At 40.6% G+C, this 16675-nt stretch overlaps 2 protein-coding genes across 17 annotated transcripts in view; both read right to left on the reverse strand.

Annotated features, from left to right (window-relative positions):
• SLC39A10 (solute carrier family 39 member 10) overlaps positions 1 to 16675 on the reverse strand; it is a 336276-nt gene that overhangs the window by 253914 nt on the left and 65687 nt on the right. For 15 of the 16 annotated variants that reach the window (XM_030240267.2, XM_030240254.2, XM_018911689.3 and 12 more), the window contains 3 exons: positions 16361 to 16441; positions 13825 to 14015; positions 9275 to 12498 (listed from right to left, as the gene is read on the reverse strand). In XM_030240267.2, the coding sequence (XP_030096127.1) occupies positions 12340 to 12498; positions 13825 to 14015; positions 16361 to 16441 (431 nt within the window). In that variant the 3' untranslated portion in view covers positions 9275 to 12339. Of the gene's footprint in view, positions 1 to 9274; positions 12499 to 13824; positions 14016 to 16360; positions 16442 to 16675 lie in introns of those variants that run through there. The other variant, XM_050976782.1, reaches the window with a different exon arrangement.
• On the reverse strand, positions 1093 to 4084 carry LOC103814531 (baculoviral IAP repeat-containing protein 5.1-like). The gene is made up of 4 exons (XM_009088118.4): positions 3806 to 4084; positions 3096 to 3205; positions 2655 to 2769; positions 1093 to 1565 (listed from the first exon to the last, which is right to left on the reverse strand). Exons 1-4 carry the CDS (start codon positions 3941 to 3943, stop codon positions 1377 to 1379), a joined length of 552 nt encoding a protein of 183 aa, XP_009086366.3. The 5' UTR covers positions 3944 to 4084; the 3' UTR covers positions 1093 to 1376.

Raw genomic sequence — 16675 nt, forward strand, 5'->3', positions numbered from 1 at the left:
ACACTTTTGCCCATTCACTTGTCCTACTGGTAATTTAAAATTTTATGAAAACCTATCACAAATATTCAGTCAAAGGTCCCAGGACTTCTTAGACCCTTAAAAAAAAGATCTATTTTGTATTTTTTTCATTGTAAATATCAAGGCTTTAGAAATACTTTTTAATTAAAGAAACAGCCTGAAGTATGCAGAGAGAGAAAGAATGGATTTTTGGTTGGAAACGCTCATAAAAAAGTACAATGTGAGATATTAAAGGAACTAAAGAGGTCCAGCTTCTTCCCTTGACCAGATTGCAGGAAATGGGCAAGTAACAACAATTAGGCTTTCTTTGGGCATTTACAAAAAAAAAAAAAAAAAAAAAAAAAAAAAGAAAAGTACAGCAAGTTGAGGACTTTGGTTCTTTGGGAAATAGTCACTTCATGGATTGATGTATCAAGTTAAGGGATAATTTACTCCCAAGCTAGGGAATTCGTAAATGCTTTGAAGAATGTTGAAATACATGTTTTCAACATCTCCAGCATGAGGATTTTCTTGCAGAGTGGAAAGACAAGTCAGGGGAGTTCAAAAAGCTGTTGTTCATTCACTGCCTGAGACCTGACAACGTAGTGTGCAAAGCTTTCACCTTACTGAGAAAGGTCTGTCTGCATCCTAAAAACCAAAAATATTTGCAGGCATGCTTGCACTTGTATTCTACAACAGCCTCTCATAAAGGAAAACAGAAAATAGTAAGATTTTAAAGGAACTCCAGCAAGTTTGAAATTGTAATGAAAAGCTTTTAAAAACAGAATAGAAGGACTTCAGCTTTTGTTGTTTCAGTTGCACACCAAAACCTCCAGAGCTCTTCCTGGAGACTGCCTTGCACCCCTTGTGTCTGCCCTTATTCAGTACACCTGCAGTGTTTGCTGCATGTCAGTGTCTGTGCCAGTTGGGTCTGATCTAGAAAGACAGCTCAGGGGTAAGCAGGAGTGCAGATAATGCAGGTGCTTTCAGCAATTGCTGCAGACACACGGATGCATTTAGTTCCCTGGAAAGTGTTTTGAAGCTGTTGTGATTTGAGTCTGGGTGTAAGGTTTTAACACAGATCACAGAAAGTACTCTTGTTGTAAATCTTTATTCAAAAACAAAGTCAGCTTGCTAAAAACCAGAACTGGAGTATTTGCTTAGACATTTTTCACCCACTGTCAGGGTAGTGGAAGCACTCTGAGCTCCCCAGCCTGCCTTACCGAGAGAGCACGCTGTGAGAGACAGTCTGCTCTCACTCCTGATCCAGCAGCAGCGCTCTAATCCACTGCCTCCCGCACCTGCTCAGCTTTGGATGCGCGCTCACAAAAAGACAGCAAGGTTTGCACCAGAGTAGGAGACACTTGTAGAGCCGAGGGTCACAGCTCACTTGTCCCGGGCTCCTTTTGGGCGGCAGCGGAGCCTCCTGGCTGCTGGGCTGCAGGCTCAGCCCCGAGGGGCGGCGGCGCCGGGAGCGAGGGTCTGGAGCCAAAGTAATTCACGAGCCTCTGCCTCGTCGCAGCGACTTCTTCTTGGAAAGAGTTTATCGTGCGGCTGCCAACCTTGCACTTGAATCAAAGCAAGAGATTGAGCCTTTCAGCAGAGCAATTTAACTCTGTGGTTCAGCCACATTCCAGCCCCCTCTCCTCAGGCTGCACTCGGTATCGGTGTTATACCCTGGTCAGCCTAGTGCACAGCCCTGCCAGCTATGGGTGACAGTATCCTTGGGGCTCAGTGTCCCCACCTGAAGCTGCTGCTTCAAATGTTTTATATGCTTTACTTAGAAATGTGGCCATATTATGGCCAAGACCCCTTTTGGATCTTGAAACACTGCTCTAAATCATTCACAGTTCAAGTTAGGTAACACCACTTTCACACTCTTAGTCCACCTTCTAAGATATCACTGTGCCACATGATCCTATTTTAAAAAAAATTAATGTACTTTAATCTGTTGCACAGTGACATTAAATGCTTAACCTTGACAGTCACCAGGTATATATTTAATACAGAACATTATCAGCAAGGCAGAGATCTTATTTGGGCAAACCCACCAACAACTAATATGCAGAATCTTTTACTGTTCCTCATCAGGGAATTTGATTCACTTGATTCTTACTGGCCATAGGATTTGGGCTCACAGATCAGCTGATCTTGATCAACTGAGCTACTCAGTTGTGTGCTTTTTTACATGTCAACACTGTGGCATGAAAGCCCAGAAGTGGGGAGGAGTAAAATATTTGAAATGAGCTTTAAAGTTTGATTAGGCAGATTTATATGTAAAATTGGACATGTGAAGCAATAATCTGGTCAAATTTTGTCTTTTCACATATGTTGTTCATCCCTCCTGAGAATGATAGATGTGCTCATTGCTGAGTTTTGTGCATTGATTATTGCACCCTATGTGGTTTTTTCTCTGCTGTGATGAGTAGCTGGAAAAACACTTCTAAAGGAAACAGGTTTGCCTTTAAAAGCCAGACAATAAATTACCCTGAGATGTGCTTAGGTGCAGATTTCTTAGCCAATAATGCACATAAATTATTACTTCAGAATAAGTTCTAGCCTTAGACAATCATTCCTGGCTGATGCTTGGAAATCTTAGCGAGAGAAGTTGTTTCTGTTCTAGCTTTGAATTTCAGATGGCAGTGGCTAACACTCACAATGACGGTCCTCAGCCGTGTCATCTCCAGCATGTAGTACTCCTCCATTGTCAGCTCATCAAAGTGCTTGGGAAGGGATAAAAACTCACAGGTGTGACGTTTGGTGTGCTCCTCCCTGCAGTATGAACCCAGAAAAAGAACAGATATTAAACCCATAGAAGTCTCATTTCAGGAGAGGAAGAGATCTGTGCAGACAGGTCTCTTCAGTACTCATGCTGCCCATCAGCAGAAATAATTTCATACAGAAGAGATGAAAAAGATTTTAGTAGATCTCAGAGAAAAGCTGAACAATTCCACAATTACTGGGCAAGATAAGCTTTCAGCTTTGTGCACTATCGTAGTGGAAACCAACAAGGACATTAACTCACATTAACTCACTGGAAAATTACTAAAGAAATTTGGAGAGAGACTTCTCAAGAGCATTGTTACACCTGTGCTTACCATGGGTCATCATTGGGTTCCCAGCCCACCAGTTCTAACAAGCAAAAGAAACACTTTGCCACATCTGGTTCATTTGCACTTGGACAGTGGATGAAGCCAGCCTTTGCCATCTGCAGGGGACAGTTCAGAAGTTTAGAGCATTATCCCACACACACTACTCGTATTTACTCATATTTTCTGACACTTTAGAATCATATCTAGTCAGGAAACTGAAAATTAAGTTTGCTTTAGTAACCAAACACCTTCTTAGGTAACTCTAGCAGTATGACTCATCTGAAATTCAGGTTGGCAGTGTCACGAGTGTGCCAAAATAGAAACGAGATAGATTTTTTATTTAAATAATTTCCACTTCTGAATTTGAAGAAGTGATCATTCCACTACTTTATCCTTCCTGCTGGATCCATACTTGCTTAATGTAGGCTGCTTTCTCACAAACAGAAATTTGCAATTAGAAAGACTATGTAATACAAGAAATTAATTTTTAAATGACAGGAAAAAAAAAGGGAACACTGTGGACTGAACACAGGAAAACCAGTCAATCCCAACTTCAGTATTTCTGGCCAGATAACAGAGGAAAGCTGAGTATTTAACATTTCATCTTCAGGCTTAGTGGACTCCTCTTGAACCTGAATATACTTAACAACGACTTCACACTCAGGCACAGCATATACAAATTAAGGCAGAAGCAGAACAACCATTTTCAGACTTACATTCTCTGGAGTGCACTTGCAGTTTTCCTGGAAGGGCCACTTGGTGAAGGTTTTTAAACGTGTCTCATACTCATACATCTCCTTAAAGTCTGTTAAGAGCTTGGAAGCCGAGGTGAGCTCTTGCAGCAGTGTCTCCATCTGTGAAGCCTGCAGTCAGTGACAGGCAGAGCTTCCCTCCCGCTCTCACATTTAAGGCCTTTGCTAATTGGCCTTTGCTAATTGGCCTTTGCTAAAGACACCTTGCATCTGGAGAGCAGAGGAAAGCCTAACACAGCCTTAGTCCCTTCCTAACGCAGGTGAGTTTGTGGGCAGGGCAATCAAGGGAAATGAAGCTGCTGGAATGTCTTTCCCTTGTGTCACAGCCTGTGTCCTTGGTCACACAGGACACAGAAACTTTTTTAACTGAGAACTTTTTAACTTTGCTTTTTTAACTGAAAGCACCTATGGTAATTGCAGGTTTTACAGTTGGAATGTCAAAAACTGCAAGTTAAAAGCTCTAGTTACAAATACTTTGTATAGAAAGTTTTAAAAAATACTATCCTGATTGCAAGCAAAGGGGTTGAATTGGCATTGCTGTTTGAATCCTTCAGTGTTTCTTGAATTTCACATTCATGGACTAATTCTTAGGATTGTCTTTGCAAATAGTGTTGCATTTCCTTAAAGAGGAGGTGGTTATTTTATAATATTATAACTTTTCTGTTATCTTTTAAAATATTATAGAGCATAGCCAGATGCTGGATGATAATATTTTAGAGGTGTGTATCTGTAGGGGTTTACAGAATCGAAGCATTAAGCTGTCATTTTATAAACTGACTCTTATTTTGGTTCAGAGTCCAGTTAAATGCAGTAGAAGTTTAAACATCAGTGTCTTCCAGACTGCTGCATGCAGCAGCTCTCTAAGCCAAGATCTTAACACCTCTGAAGGATGATGCATTGAGACTTGAAAATTTAAATATCCTCTGAAATACAGATGGAGTTAGTGCAGAAAGTAATCCAACCCATTATTCTGTCCAGATGTGATGATAGAAATGAGATTAAAGAACATTTGTATAGGGCTTCCAATGTCAGCTCTCAGGGCATTGGTTTTGCCTAGATTTACAAATGCTACATCCTTGGTTCCTCTGGGACTGCACTGATGTTTATTGCATATGCAGGAATACTGTCCTTGAAATTGATATTCAGATATTTAGAGTAACATGTGTTACATGAAAGTAGGACACTTTAATTCATTTTTTTCTTTTTCCAGATAATACCAATGGTGCAGGAATTTATCATTCATACCCTGGGCCCTCCAAGCTGATATGAATAGTTTCTCCTGGTGACTACAAGGTAGCCTTTCTTAAGTTTGCTGATGATCAGGTATTTTAATCTCTTTTTTACTGTAGCTGATGTTTGTGTGTGTATGTGTGTGCACGTGTGAGTGTATTTGTATGAAGCAAGGAACTTGATTTAACTAGAAGTTGAAATGCCAAACCAAACCCAAAACCTGTTTTTAACTGCCCAAATACATGGTAAAGTTTTTGGATCTCATGCTTCTCTTTAACATAAGGCACTGATTCATGCATATGGATTGTTTTCAGGAATGAATAATTTGTCTGCTGTTTAAAAGAAACAGTAGGTTAAACATTCTGGCATATTTTATCATCTTGTGATGTCATGATCTATTTAACTAATTAGTTTGTGTAATTTCAAATAGAAGATGCAAAAATGGGACAAAGCCATAATAGTTTAAACGTTTCTTGTAAGCAGTCTTCTCTGAAAATGCTATTTTTTTCACAAATGCATTATGTGTGATGTATTATTTAATCAAAAACACCACAGTAATATGGGACCTTGGAGTCCTGGGTGATATTTATGCACCAGAGTTGAAATGTGTATTTATTTTTTTTTGCTTTGATAGTTTTAATGGCATTTAAAACAAACAAACAAAAAAATTCCCAGCAGCCCAAATCAGTTCTTATGTAGAAAAGTACTGCTAGAAAATGTGTCTATGATCTGGGGGAAGAGAGGCTCAGAAATTGAATAACTGTCTTCCACTGCAAGGAAATAGTTTCAATTATTGCCAATAGTGGAGTACATTTATTTTTTGTTTTCTTGCTTGTCTCATACTTCCTCAATTGAAACTTGTTGCTGTGGCATTAATAATACAGCTCTCTAGGTGGATTTTTTTTTTAAAAGGTAAGACTGGGAAAACATATCCACTGTTTTAATAATTGGATGTGGGTTTGCAATCACATTTTACATTATTTTCCATTATTTTTCTGTAATTAATGTAGTTTATCTAAATGAGATTGTGTATTTAGCGAGATGGTCTCAATTGAAAACCAAATCAAACATTTTTAAATGATGTCTGTGTAAAGGCCAGAAATCAAACTTGGTAAGGATTTAAAGAAAGTTAAAATATTGTATGATATGAACAATATTTTATAGTACAGTGGTGTTAAAAAACATATAGGTGCATGGTCTCATACATACAGTTGTACCTAATGTATATTAATTAATTCTACACAAATAAATAGCTATGAAAATAAAATTGCTTTGAGGTTTTAAGAGACTCTGGAAATGATGCTCATGACCATTTAAAGACCTCTTGCTGAAGGCCTTTGCTTGCCAAGAAAAGGTTTCCCCTGACTCACAAAGTGTGTGAGCAGGAAGGAGCTGGGCGCTGAGTGGCTCAGCTCTGCTGTGCAGGACAGGAGAAAAGAAATGAACTGTTCCTGCAAGGTGTAAAATATCCCACTGCCACCCCTGTGTGATTTATTCAGTGCCAGGGACAAGAGCAGCCCCTGGCAGAGTGAGACCAGCCGGGATGCAGCAGAGGAACTCTGGCAGAGGGCTTTTCCTTCCCTGTCTGCAGAGGTGGGTGTTCGCCACAGCAACCTCTCAGAACTTGCCAGCAATGCAGGGCACTTCCTCATGTTTCAGCTTCCTAAGCAGCCCAGCATGGCCAAAGTCTGTCCAAGTTATGGGTGGGCAGGAACAGGGGTGTTCCTGTCACCGTCAGCCTGCAGTGATTTTGGTTATTAATGTGGTTGAACAGTCAAATTCAAGCAATAACATGATTAACAGGCAAGTGGCAACTTCACAGAGGTGTTTCTTTCCTGAAGGAGAGTGGGGGGTTGGGGGTTGTCAGGGGGATGTCCTCCTATGACATGACCACAGATTCTAAACAAATTACAAATGTAGTTCCTAGCAGGGAGGGAACCTTTTTTTGCCCTGAAAGATAATGATTTGTGTGTAGTAAACATTCATTGATACTTTTTTTGACTAGTTTGCTTTATCCCAGTTCTCAGTGCACCACCCACTCTTGCCTTCCTGCAAGAAATTTTCTTTTATCACTCCTAATTTTTTCTTTTTATGCACCTAAGAGGAGTCCAGCTTCTCCCCACCTCAAGAATTTAGGCATGTTTTATTTTCTAAAAAAACATAAATAAAATTATGAGCACAGCTATGGCCTTGGGATAGCATACATTTACTTTAGAAAGATGTTGAATAAGTAGAGATATTTTTAGAAAAGCTTTCCATAAACTTGTATCCAGGGACTTTCAGCTGCATTACTGTGGAAATTTTTGGTGCTATTACTTTTCAAAAGCAGCAATGGCTGGGTGACTTGAGGGATGATTATTAAAAGGTATTTGAAGAGCTGGAGATGAAATGGTTCAAACATGAACTAGCTGAAGTAATTAACAGCTTTTAAACTTTCCAGTGAGAATTCTGGCTGCCTTCCAAGTGAATTTCAGTGATACTGACAGGGCTGCCCAGGGTAGTGCTGGGCTGCTGCTCAGATCACTGTCCTGCTCTCCTGCAGGAGCTGCCAGCTGGTGCTCCTCACTGTGCCTGGGGAATGCAGTGATGGTGCCAGGGGCACTGACACTGGCATTGGCTCTGTCAGTGTTCTAAGATGTTATTTTCCTTGGAAATCATTACAAATGTCAATTATGTACTTGATCCAAGGGGTGTTTATTTTGCCTCTCCTGAAGGAGATGTGTGTCAGAACAACAGAATTACCAACAGCTTTTTTTTTTTTTTTTTAAATAGATGTATCTTTACTGAAACTGATGTGTCTCAGTGTTTACTCAGTCACTGTTTGCTTGGTGGCTTAATCTTCTCTCAGTCCTTGTTTCAGTGACTTCTAAGAAAGGGACAGTATGTAAACACCACCCAATTACTGCCATCTAAATTGACTCTGTGTGAGTCAGCACTCAGGGGACAGTAAGTGGGAAACAGAGCCCAGTGAAGTTAAAAGCATTTTAAAACAGGCATAAGAGAAATAGTTCATTGTATTTTACTGGAGGCAGAAAGGCCAAAATAATCAGCTTAATTAATCAGACAGGAGTTGTCAGCCATCAGCAAAACACCTTGGAAAGGGGCTGCAGCCCCTTACACTTGGTATCTCATTTTAACAGAATTTCCATCAGCTCCCAGAATTTTTCAGTAATTATATCTTTGTATCATTTATATCCTAGTTAACACACTTTATTCATCACCCTAGGAAAGCCAGTAGTGGTTTTGAAGTACAGCTTGTGGCCTCTTGTGGGCTGGTTGGCTGCTTCTGCATCTTTTTATTTGCTCTAGAGGTATTTTTTCCCCACCTTTTCTTAGTCCTGAAGCTGTACTGAATATACAAAGACACTAGCACAGAATCCTTTCCCAGAGATCTTTGGAATGCCCACAAATGCTGCTATTACCAAGGATCAGTCAGGAACACAGCTGCTATTTGATGACATTCTTACACAGGTATGATGCAAAGCCACACACCACCTTACCCTAATTTTCTGCTGTACATCCATCTTAGTATGTTCACATTCCCTCCTGAGTTTTCACTGTAATTTATTGTGTTGTATCTCTATTCCAGGGAAATTTTCCACTCAAGAATGCTTTAAGGTTTTTTTTGAAGCAGTTCTATTTTTTCTGTTGTCTTTCTGAGGAAACATTTTGTGGCTGTATGGTCAGTTTATAGATCTCCTACTTCCTCCAGCTTTTAACAGTTTTCAGCCCTTGGCCAGTTCTAGCCCAGTGTGTAAGCCAGGTACAGCAGTGCCGCCACAGTTCAGGAGAAAAAAAAAAAAAACCACATCTGTAGGCAACAGGATTTTGCTGGTTCTGAGACAGTAACTTTTACTGCAGTGATAGAGGGAACTCTGCTGCTTTAGAGGAAGGCACTTGCAGCCATGCCACAGTGAGTGCAACAAGAATAGTGAGGAGGCTTTACAGGCAGGAAACTCAAGACATGCTCTGGGCAGACCATGTTTCTGAAGGATGGGAGTGAGAATGTCCCAGGATGAGCAGCTTTCTCTAGAAGAGGCCATGGACCTTTTCCCTGAGCACTCCAATGACTACAGCATCAGCCAGACAATCACAGAAACTTTCCATGGAATCCCCCAATCCACTATTTTGTTTTCAGTATTGCTCCTACCTGACTGCCCCATACATAAATGTAATCCAACCTTAAGAAACTCAACAAAAATATCTGATCCTTGAATATTTTTTTTATTTTCTGAAGGCTCCTTATGTATAAGGAACATACATAAAATGAACACAACACTGTTGACAATGAACAAAACAGCATTTGATAATTTCCAGCTTTATAAATTTTTTTTTAAAAATGATTTAGTTATAACAAAAAAAACCAATAGCTCAGCAAGTTATCTTATTGGACCATTATCACATTTTAAACCATAGACTCAGTTGTTAATGGGGAGAGGAAAGAAAAAAAATAATGAAAAAATAATCACACTGCATCTAGCAACTACAACATTTTCTAAGCATAATCACAGCGGATTGAGTGCAATGTGATTTACATCAGAATTCATATGGGATGTCACACAGTGACAGCATTGTAAAATATACAAGTAACATTTATGCCCTCCAACAAATACAAGTTAAATGAGACTCTGGATTCAAGCCAAATGGAATGTTGAAGCCAAGTAGAAATGTAGAGGAATTCAGATTGTCTGTAACATGACTCAAAAGTGTATATTAGAATCATCTGGAATTCAATACTGGTGGAAACATAGAGAAGTCACAGCTGTTACACTGCTCTGTTACACTTGCAATAAATACTTGAAAATAAAAGTAAACAATCTATATTCTGTGAAAAAACAGTACCTACCTTCAATGACCATGTTTTTCCCTTGTCTGAAGATGGTCTTGGAAGGAAGTTAACTATTTTCCTACAGAGGCAGTGTATTGAGCTATAACCACATTCCAACTAATACAACAGTAAATATACTACTGGAAATACAGAAATCTTCATTTGAAAAGAATTAAGAGAAATAAATCTTTTAAAAAATCATTTGACCAAACATCAGCTGTATAATGACCCCCTTGTATTTCAGAATTGACAGAAAAGAAAAAACTTAAGTCAGTCAGTTTAATACAAAAGAAACAGAGATTGTTTAAACTCAGATCTTCAGAAGGTATCCAGGAAGTTTTGTCTCATTGACTCAACATGGGCACTATGCAAAAATGTCATCCAGGAGTTTTACACTGCAGAAATTCAGCAATCTGAAGCTAACAACAGTGTGTTTGCTAATTAGGGTTCTACACTAGATATGTTTAAAGAGGAAAAAAGAAAACCTGAGTTCAGAACATCGAATGGCTGCGTGCCTGAACTCCGGGCTTTTGGCTTCTTCACTGAAGAAACTGCACCCTTCTTTGAAATGGACCCTTAATACTGTTTCCTGATACTGCATGAGGAAGAAATACTGGCAACCAACTGATACCTTTAAAACACATGAGCTGCTCTCAGTAAAAGCTAAACTGACCAATGAAGCTTCCAAAGTAAAGGGCCACAGGAAACACGGGAACTTGAAATGGAATGCAGAGACCCACTGGCTCTCATTAAAGGCGTTAGGATTAAGTGTTTTTAGCAGCTACACTGGCACCAAGCAGACCGAACTTTAAAACTTACAGCACACAGTCAAAGTACAGCTTTTACCTGGCATACACAGTAGAGAGACAAACTGGATGTTGGAAAAAAAAGCTACTACCATGCTTAGGACTGATACTACAGAATCAACTTGCACTCCCCACAAACTCACAATTTATTTTTTTTTTTAAGGAGATGGGTACAAGAAGAACTAACTCATGTCTGGCAATAAATGCCTGTCAGCACAATCTGATCTAGGACAGCTGGTCCCAGCAAGTTAAGGCCCAAATTTTCAGTCTATTCTTCTAAATGACACATACCATGGTTCTACCACATCTGCTTTTTAATAATCTAATTTAAATACCAAAATTGTAAAAAAATATCATAGAAATGAACTCCTTTATACTGGAAGTAGAAATCTTCTTACATATTCTTTACTGCCAGAAATGGCTGGTGTCACAATGTCTGATATCAAGGCATTGTAGGAACAGATTTGATGCGTTGTTACAGTATCGTAAATACCCTACCAGTACAACATACACAGAGCATAATTTAACCCTTGTGTCCAGCTTCAGCAACTAGCATCTTGCACCTTGGTTTAACATGAAGAGGAGAAAACAGTCCAAAATAATAATTTTAAAAAATGGAGAAATTCCCACATGGATTCTCTTGTTAAAAGAGTTTGCACAAATTCACAGCCACAATTCTTCAGTAGTTTATGCTGCAAGTGGCACACAATACATGTTTAGCATCTGTAAGAAAGAACCAGAAACAGCTCAAGAACTCCAAGGTCAGGGATTTCCCCAAGCTAACACTAATTCTACTGCATTTTGCATTTTCCTACTAATATAAAGGAACAAACATCAAATAAATCTCAGCTGGGGAAAAACATCATCAAACTGACCCTTGACAGAAGTTACGCTTTGCAGAGTACATGGCAACAGCCTGCCTTCTTACACAGGAGCTTTGCAATGATGGAGTGCAGCTTAACACAGCTTGTAAGATTTTAGAGTGTTTAGGCTTGGGGCTTCTTTTTAAAAATTTAAGCCAGCACAGTGGTTTCCAGCCATGTCCTGCTGTAAGACTGAATACTTCAAGTCACCACTATGGAGAAAAATCAGAACAGGATTAATACATACATATATATATATATATATCCAGAGGTGCACACACACAAGTATATGTGTGCACATCTGTCTATATCTATACAGATCTGTACATACATAGAGCTGTGAGCTACTCAAGACTCATGTGGCACTAAAAGTTTCCCTGGGTTCCTTGCACAGGTGTGAGTTTCAGCTGCAACATCTGGGTTCTGTCCAAGTGCACTAATGGAATGGTATTTTCCCAAATGAGATCTTGTCCTGTACTTTTTCTTCTTAAGCAAGCAGTGCTCCCTATACAGCACCCTGACCTTGGCCCTTATTTCTCAGATTCAGGGTTTCCTAAACGTCGCTCGCTCGAGTTCAGGAGTTGTGTTGGGTAAGCTCATCTGATGGGATTAGAGAAAAGCAGAAGCTACTCTAGGCAGAAAGGAATCTCCTGTCCTTGTGTAAGCAGTGCAAGCACCTCGTGTCCTCTGAGCAGTGTGCACACAGCCACACAGTGCAGACTCAAAGCCAGACAGCAACAGATTGGAACCACAGTGATTACCAGCATCAGGTCAAAACTGGATGTCAAGCACTATTTTGTCTTCATAGAGGGCAATCACCAGCATGATGGCAAATCCAAGAAGCAGGCCTAGATTCTGAAGAATAAACTGCCCCACAGGACAGTAACCATGCTCTTCATTATCTCCATCTCCATGAAGCATTTCCGGAAGCTAAAAGATACAAAGCAATTTAGGAAGTTATTTCACCTTTATTACATTTATACATGGACAAGTTTACAAGACAATATTGTCAAGGATAAACATTCCAAGGTTCAGATACAAAACCAATACACTAAGACACAGCTTAAACTCTACTGAACTGCTTTCAATAAAAACATGATCACCCAATGTATTTACAAAACAAAGTAAAAATGCCTTTCCTTGAACTTTCACTGAACTATCCATGTAATTGAACATTAGGTTCCTCAAGATAGGGTGCAGCCCAATATTCTTCAAGTTCTGCTCTTTTAATTTTAAAAGAATTCAAGTCATGCTCAAATAAACATATGACTTGGATTAACCTAGCCATTCATTTGTCATTTGAAACACTTAGCCATACTCACATACACATCCCTTTTAAATATGGGGTGGTACAAGGAATGGATAGAAAACCACACCTCTGTGAACCTCAGCCCACAGCCAGGGAAGAATCAAAATCTACTCTTCTTGTGTGCTAGGTAAAGAGGTCTTTGAGAAGGAGGCTGATTATGCAAACACCAAGACAAAACTGGTTCAGTTTCAAGTGTCTCTTGCAGAAGCTTTCTTGCTATTGTTGAGTCAGGCCATGGGACTTTGACTGTTTGGTTACTACTATGATGGCCAAGGGAAAGAATAAGGAATGAAGGAATGAAAGTACTAGGAAGTGATATTTCAGGCATTATAGGCTACTACAGAATACCTGAACTTGCAAGAAGGATCACTCTACCCAAACATTCTATTTAACAATTTAGCAGGCCCCGAAATGGACTTATTCACCTATTAATAGATTAGAGTGACTTTATAACAACAGTATATTTACAAATTAAAGTCCCCATAATGAAGTGAAGAGCATGAAAAAGTACCCCAAAACTGAAAAACTATCTCATCACCTTGGGCTGGTAAAGACAAGTGAGAAAACTGCCTTATTTCAATGAAGTTCTGAAGCAGATTAGAGAAATCAGGACTGAATACGGGCTGGTAACACGTACACAGCAGCACTGCTGCCTGAAGGCTCTGATCTATGGTGCACACACACTTAGGATGATGAACCTGCGTGTTCTTGAAGCAGCAACATTTTTTCCACCGGGTAATTTTTTTCAAAGCTACTCACCACAGCAGCTCTGGACTACCAGCCGCTCATAGTAAAAAGTTCAGGCTCAACTTTCCAGAACGGAATATATGACAGTGAAGTCTCGGTGAAGACTAAACCTGACCAGCAGACTGAAGTGCAGCACCCAGAGGAGCCCCATGTTCCCACCCAGCAGGCCCAAAGCCCAGCCCCAGCGCAGGCAGCCGTACCATGTCGACCAGGGCCACGTAGAGGAACATGCCGGCGGTGACGGCGAAGATCCAGAGGGTGATGTTGTTGGCGTACTGCCCCACGGCCGTGCCGATCAGCATGCCGATGTAGGCCATCATGGCCGACAGCAGGTTGTACACGATGGCCTGCTTCACTGTCATCCCTGCCTTCAGCAGCACCGCAAAGTCACCTGTGAGGACAGCACGGGCTGTGTGTCAGCACACTCTGAGCAAACCGGAGACCTCCCTGACCACAGAGTGCTGCTGCTGCTGCTGCTGCAGGGGCTCACAGGCAGCCTGAGCCACAGGAACTGACCCCAAGAAGGACTGTACTTAGGCACAGCCATCCCGTGAGTAATGTGTGATTGAAAGGTGCCTGTTCATCCTGCTGATTGTCACAGAGGTAGCAGTGATTAACTGTGAAGGGTGAATGGAGGGGTCTAGGTCTGCCCTTCCCACAGAGAACACACCCGTGTGTGTTGCGGTGTAAGCAATATCCTGTCCCTCAGGGCTGCCAACTTCTTCCCCTCCCCCTTGCCCTCTTCCTAACTGCTGTCTGTCAAGTTCCACATTCCAGCAAGGGCGTTGTGTGACTGGCAGAAGTTCCAAAGATGCTTCTCAGACCTGGGGTCATTGGCCTGTCCAGGTGTCATTGTCCCCTGAGACCCTCCCCCTCCCACCTGGTTGGTGGCTCACCTGTCCTCTCCCTCCCACCTCCCCCCTCCCTGTGAACTTAAAAGTCACAGAGACCATGAGGTCGGTGTTCTGTTGGAGCTGTTACCAAGATTCAGAGCTCTGTGACCCTGGAATAAACTCTGGATTTAACCCTCCAGTGGAATCCACTCTCTTTCCTCTTCACCATCACCTGAACCCTTTCCACCAGAGGTAAACTGAGTTTCTACCATGCCTGGACTCATTCCAAGTGCCCAACTGCAACTTCCAGCCAGCCAAAGGTGTCTCTGAGGTGGAACACCACAGCTGCTGCCTTTGGTCCAGCACTAGGGCTGGATGAGCCCAGGCACGTTCCACCCAGCAATATTGGGATTTTATTCCAATAGTGTGCACACACACACTCATCTTTCTCAGAAGCTCTCCACAGCACATAACACCAGAGGCTTAGTTAGGATCAATACATGTGAAAATTCCTCTTAGCTATACATTATGCAAATCCAGGAAGAGGATAATGAGGCATTTGTCCCCACAGAAGATGACAATGAATTTGAATTTGAGCACAAGGAAGAGTTACATTCACAAAGAATGACTTCACATCCACCCTGAATCAGTTTTCTGGGTAAAGGCATGCCAAAGTAATGTGTTTTATTCTGAATTCAGGACAGCTCTGCTAAATTAGGTGCTAAAAGTAGATATTCTATAAAAATCTAGACTTTGGTCTTGTAATCAGCTCTAATAGTTTTACTTCATTCAAACTGAATTCTTGTGATCATGAGAAGTGTAAGATGATGTACAGACATCAGGGCAATTAATGCAATATTCTTATATAATGTTTTTAAACCCATGCCTGAAATTATCTGCCTAATCCAGAATCAAAAATCAGAATCAAAACATATAAAAATTTAAAAAAAAATCAAAAAATAGGTATAAACTACTCACCCCTTGGAAAAGGTTCATTTCATCATGCTATGCTGTCAAGTTCTAAGCATTGTAATAGACATTGCAATCCTTTATATACTGCAGCAGCTTCACTTAACTAATGATTGTACAGCACAGTGTCAAACTATGAACACCTGCTCTATTATTTCCTCCCTATGCCCACAATTTACCTATAGCTCAGGAGCTGCCTATGTAAAATGCTTTCCCTCATCACCTCTAAGGTTTTAGAAGTGCTTGTTTTACCTCACTTTTGATCATTCAGACCCAGCAGCTCTTCAGGCGAGCAAGCTGTGAGTACAGACATAGATCAATCTAGCACAACTTCACATCAGTGGAAAACCAGAAAATTCCACCTCTCTCTGGCTGCACTTTTTAAACTCTCAGGGTGCAGTAAATTTTCATGCAATGTAAAAACAACAGGTTTCATCATGGTTAGCTACCTCCAGAAGAAATGCTTCAACTGGGGGTGGGGGGAGAATCAATGGCACTGGCAACAGTGCCTGCAGGCTTTACCCTGAATGGCCACACCTGCTGAACTTGGCCACAGCTGGAACAAAGCCTCTTCTGAAGATCCCCACGTGGAATTTTACTTATGTAAACCTGTGTTTATTTCATGACTTAACTTTGTGTAAGACAATGCCACACAGAGTAGTGTGAAACACTAGAAAGTGCAGAGCTATGTAAAATGTATGCTCCTAAGAATATTTTTAAAAGATGCTCCAAAAACTTTTACAGAAGTGCTGTAACTAGACACTGCCAACACAGTCCTGTAGCAGTACCTACTCTGAAGCAGTATTTCTCACACACCCTCTGAAGTTCTGGTCACCTCTGCAGCTTCTGCACTGCATTGAACTTATCACAATATTACAACAGCTTGTAGATAAGGATTTTGTACAGATGGGGCACAGTTTCTACACTTACTTACCTAATTCATGGGGAAGCTCGTGACAAAACACTGCTATAGATGTACTAATTCCCCCTGTCAGTCCAGCACTAAAAGCTGCTCCTAGGGAAAAAAAAAAAGGAAGAAAAATTAAAATTATATTTCACTATTTTCAGGTCAGAAAATCAATAGACTTTGCAGAGCTGACACCCATCTCTTAGAATGCACACTAATATTTTTCATTATGTCTGTGTCCTGTCTGTATACAAATGGGAAATACTGAAGCACCCTGGATGTCCATTACCACTGCAGGCCTTATTACTCATTTATCTGAAAGACAAACCCTGGAGAGGAGAA

This window comes from Serinus canaria, chromosome 7 (genome assembly GCF_022539315.1).
Source record: "Serinus canaria isolate serCan28SL12 chromosome 7, serCan2020, whole genome shotgun sequence".
NCBI classification, from domain to species: domain Eukaryota; kingdom Metazoa; phylum Chordata; class Aves; order Passeriformes; family Fringillidae; genus Serinus; species Serinus canaria.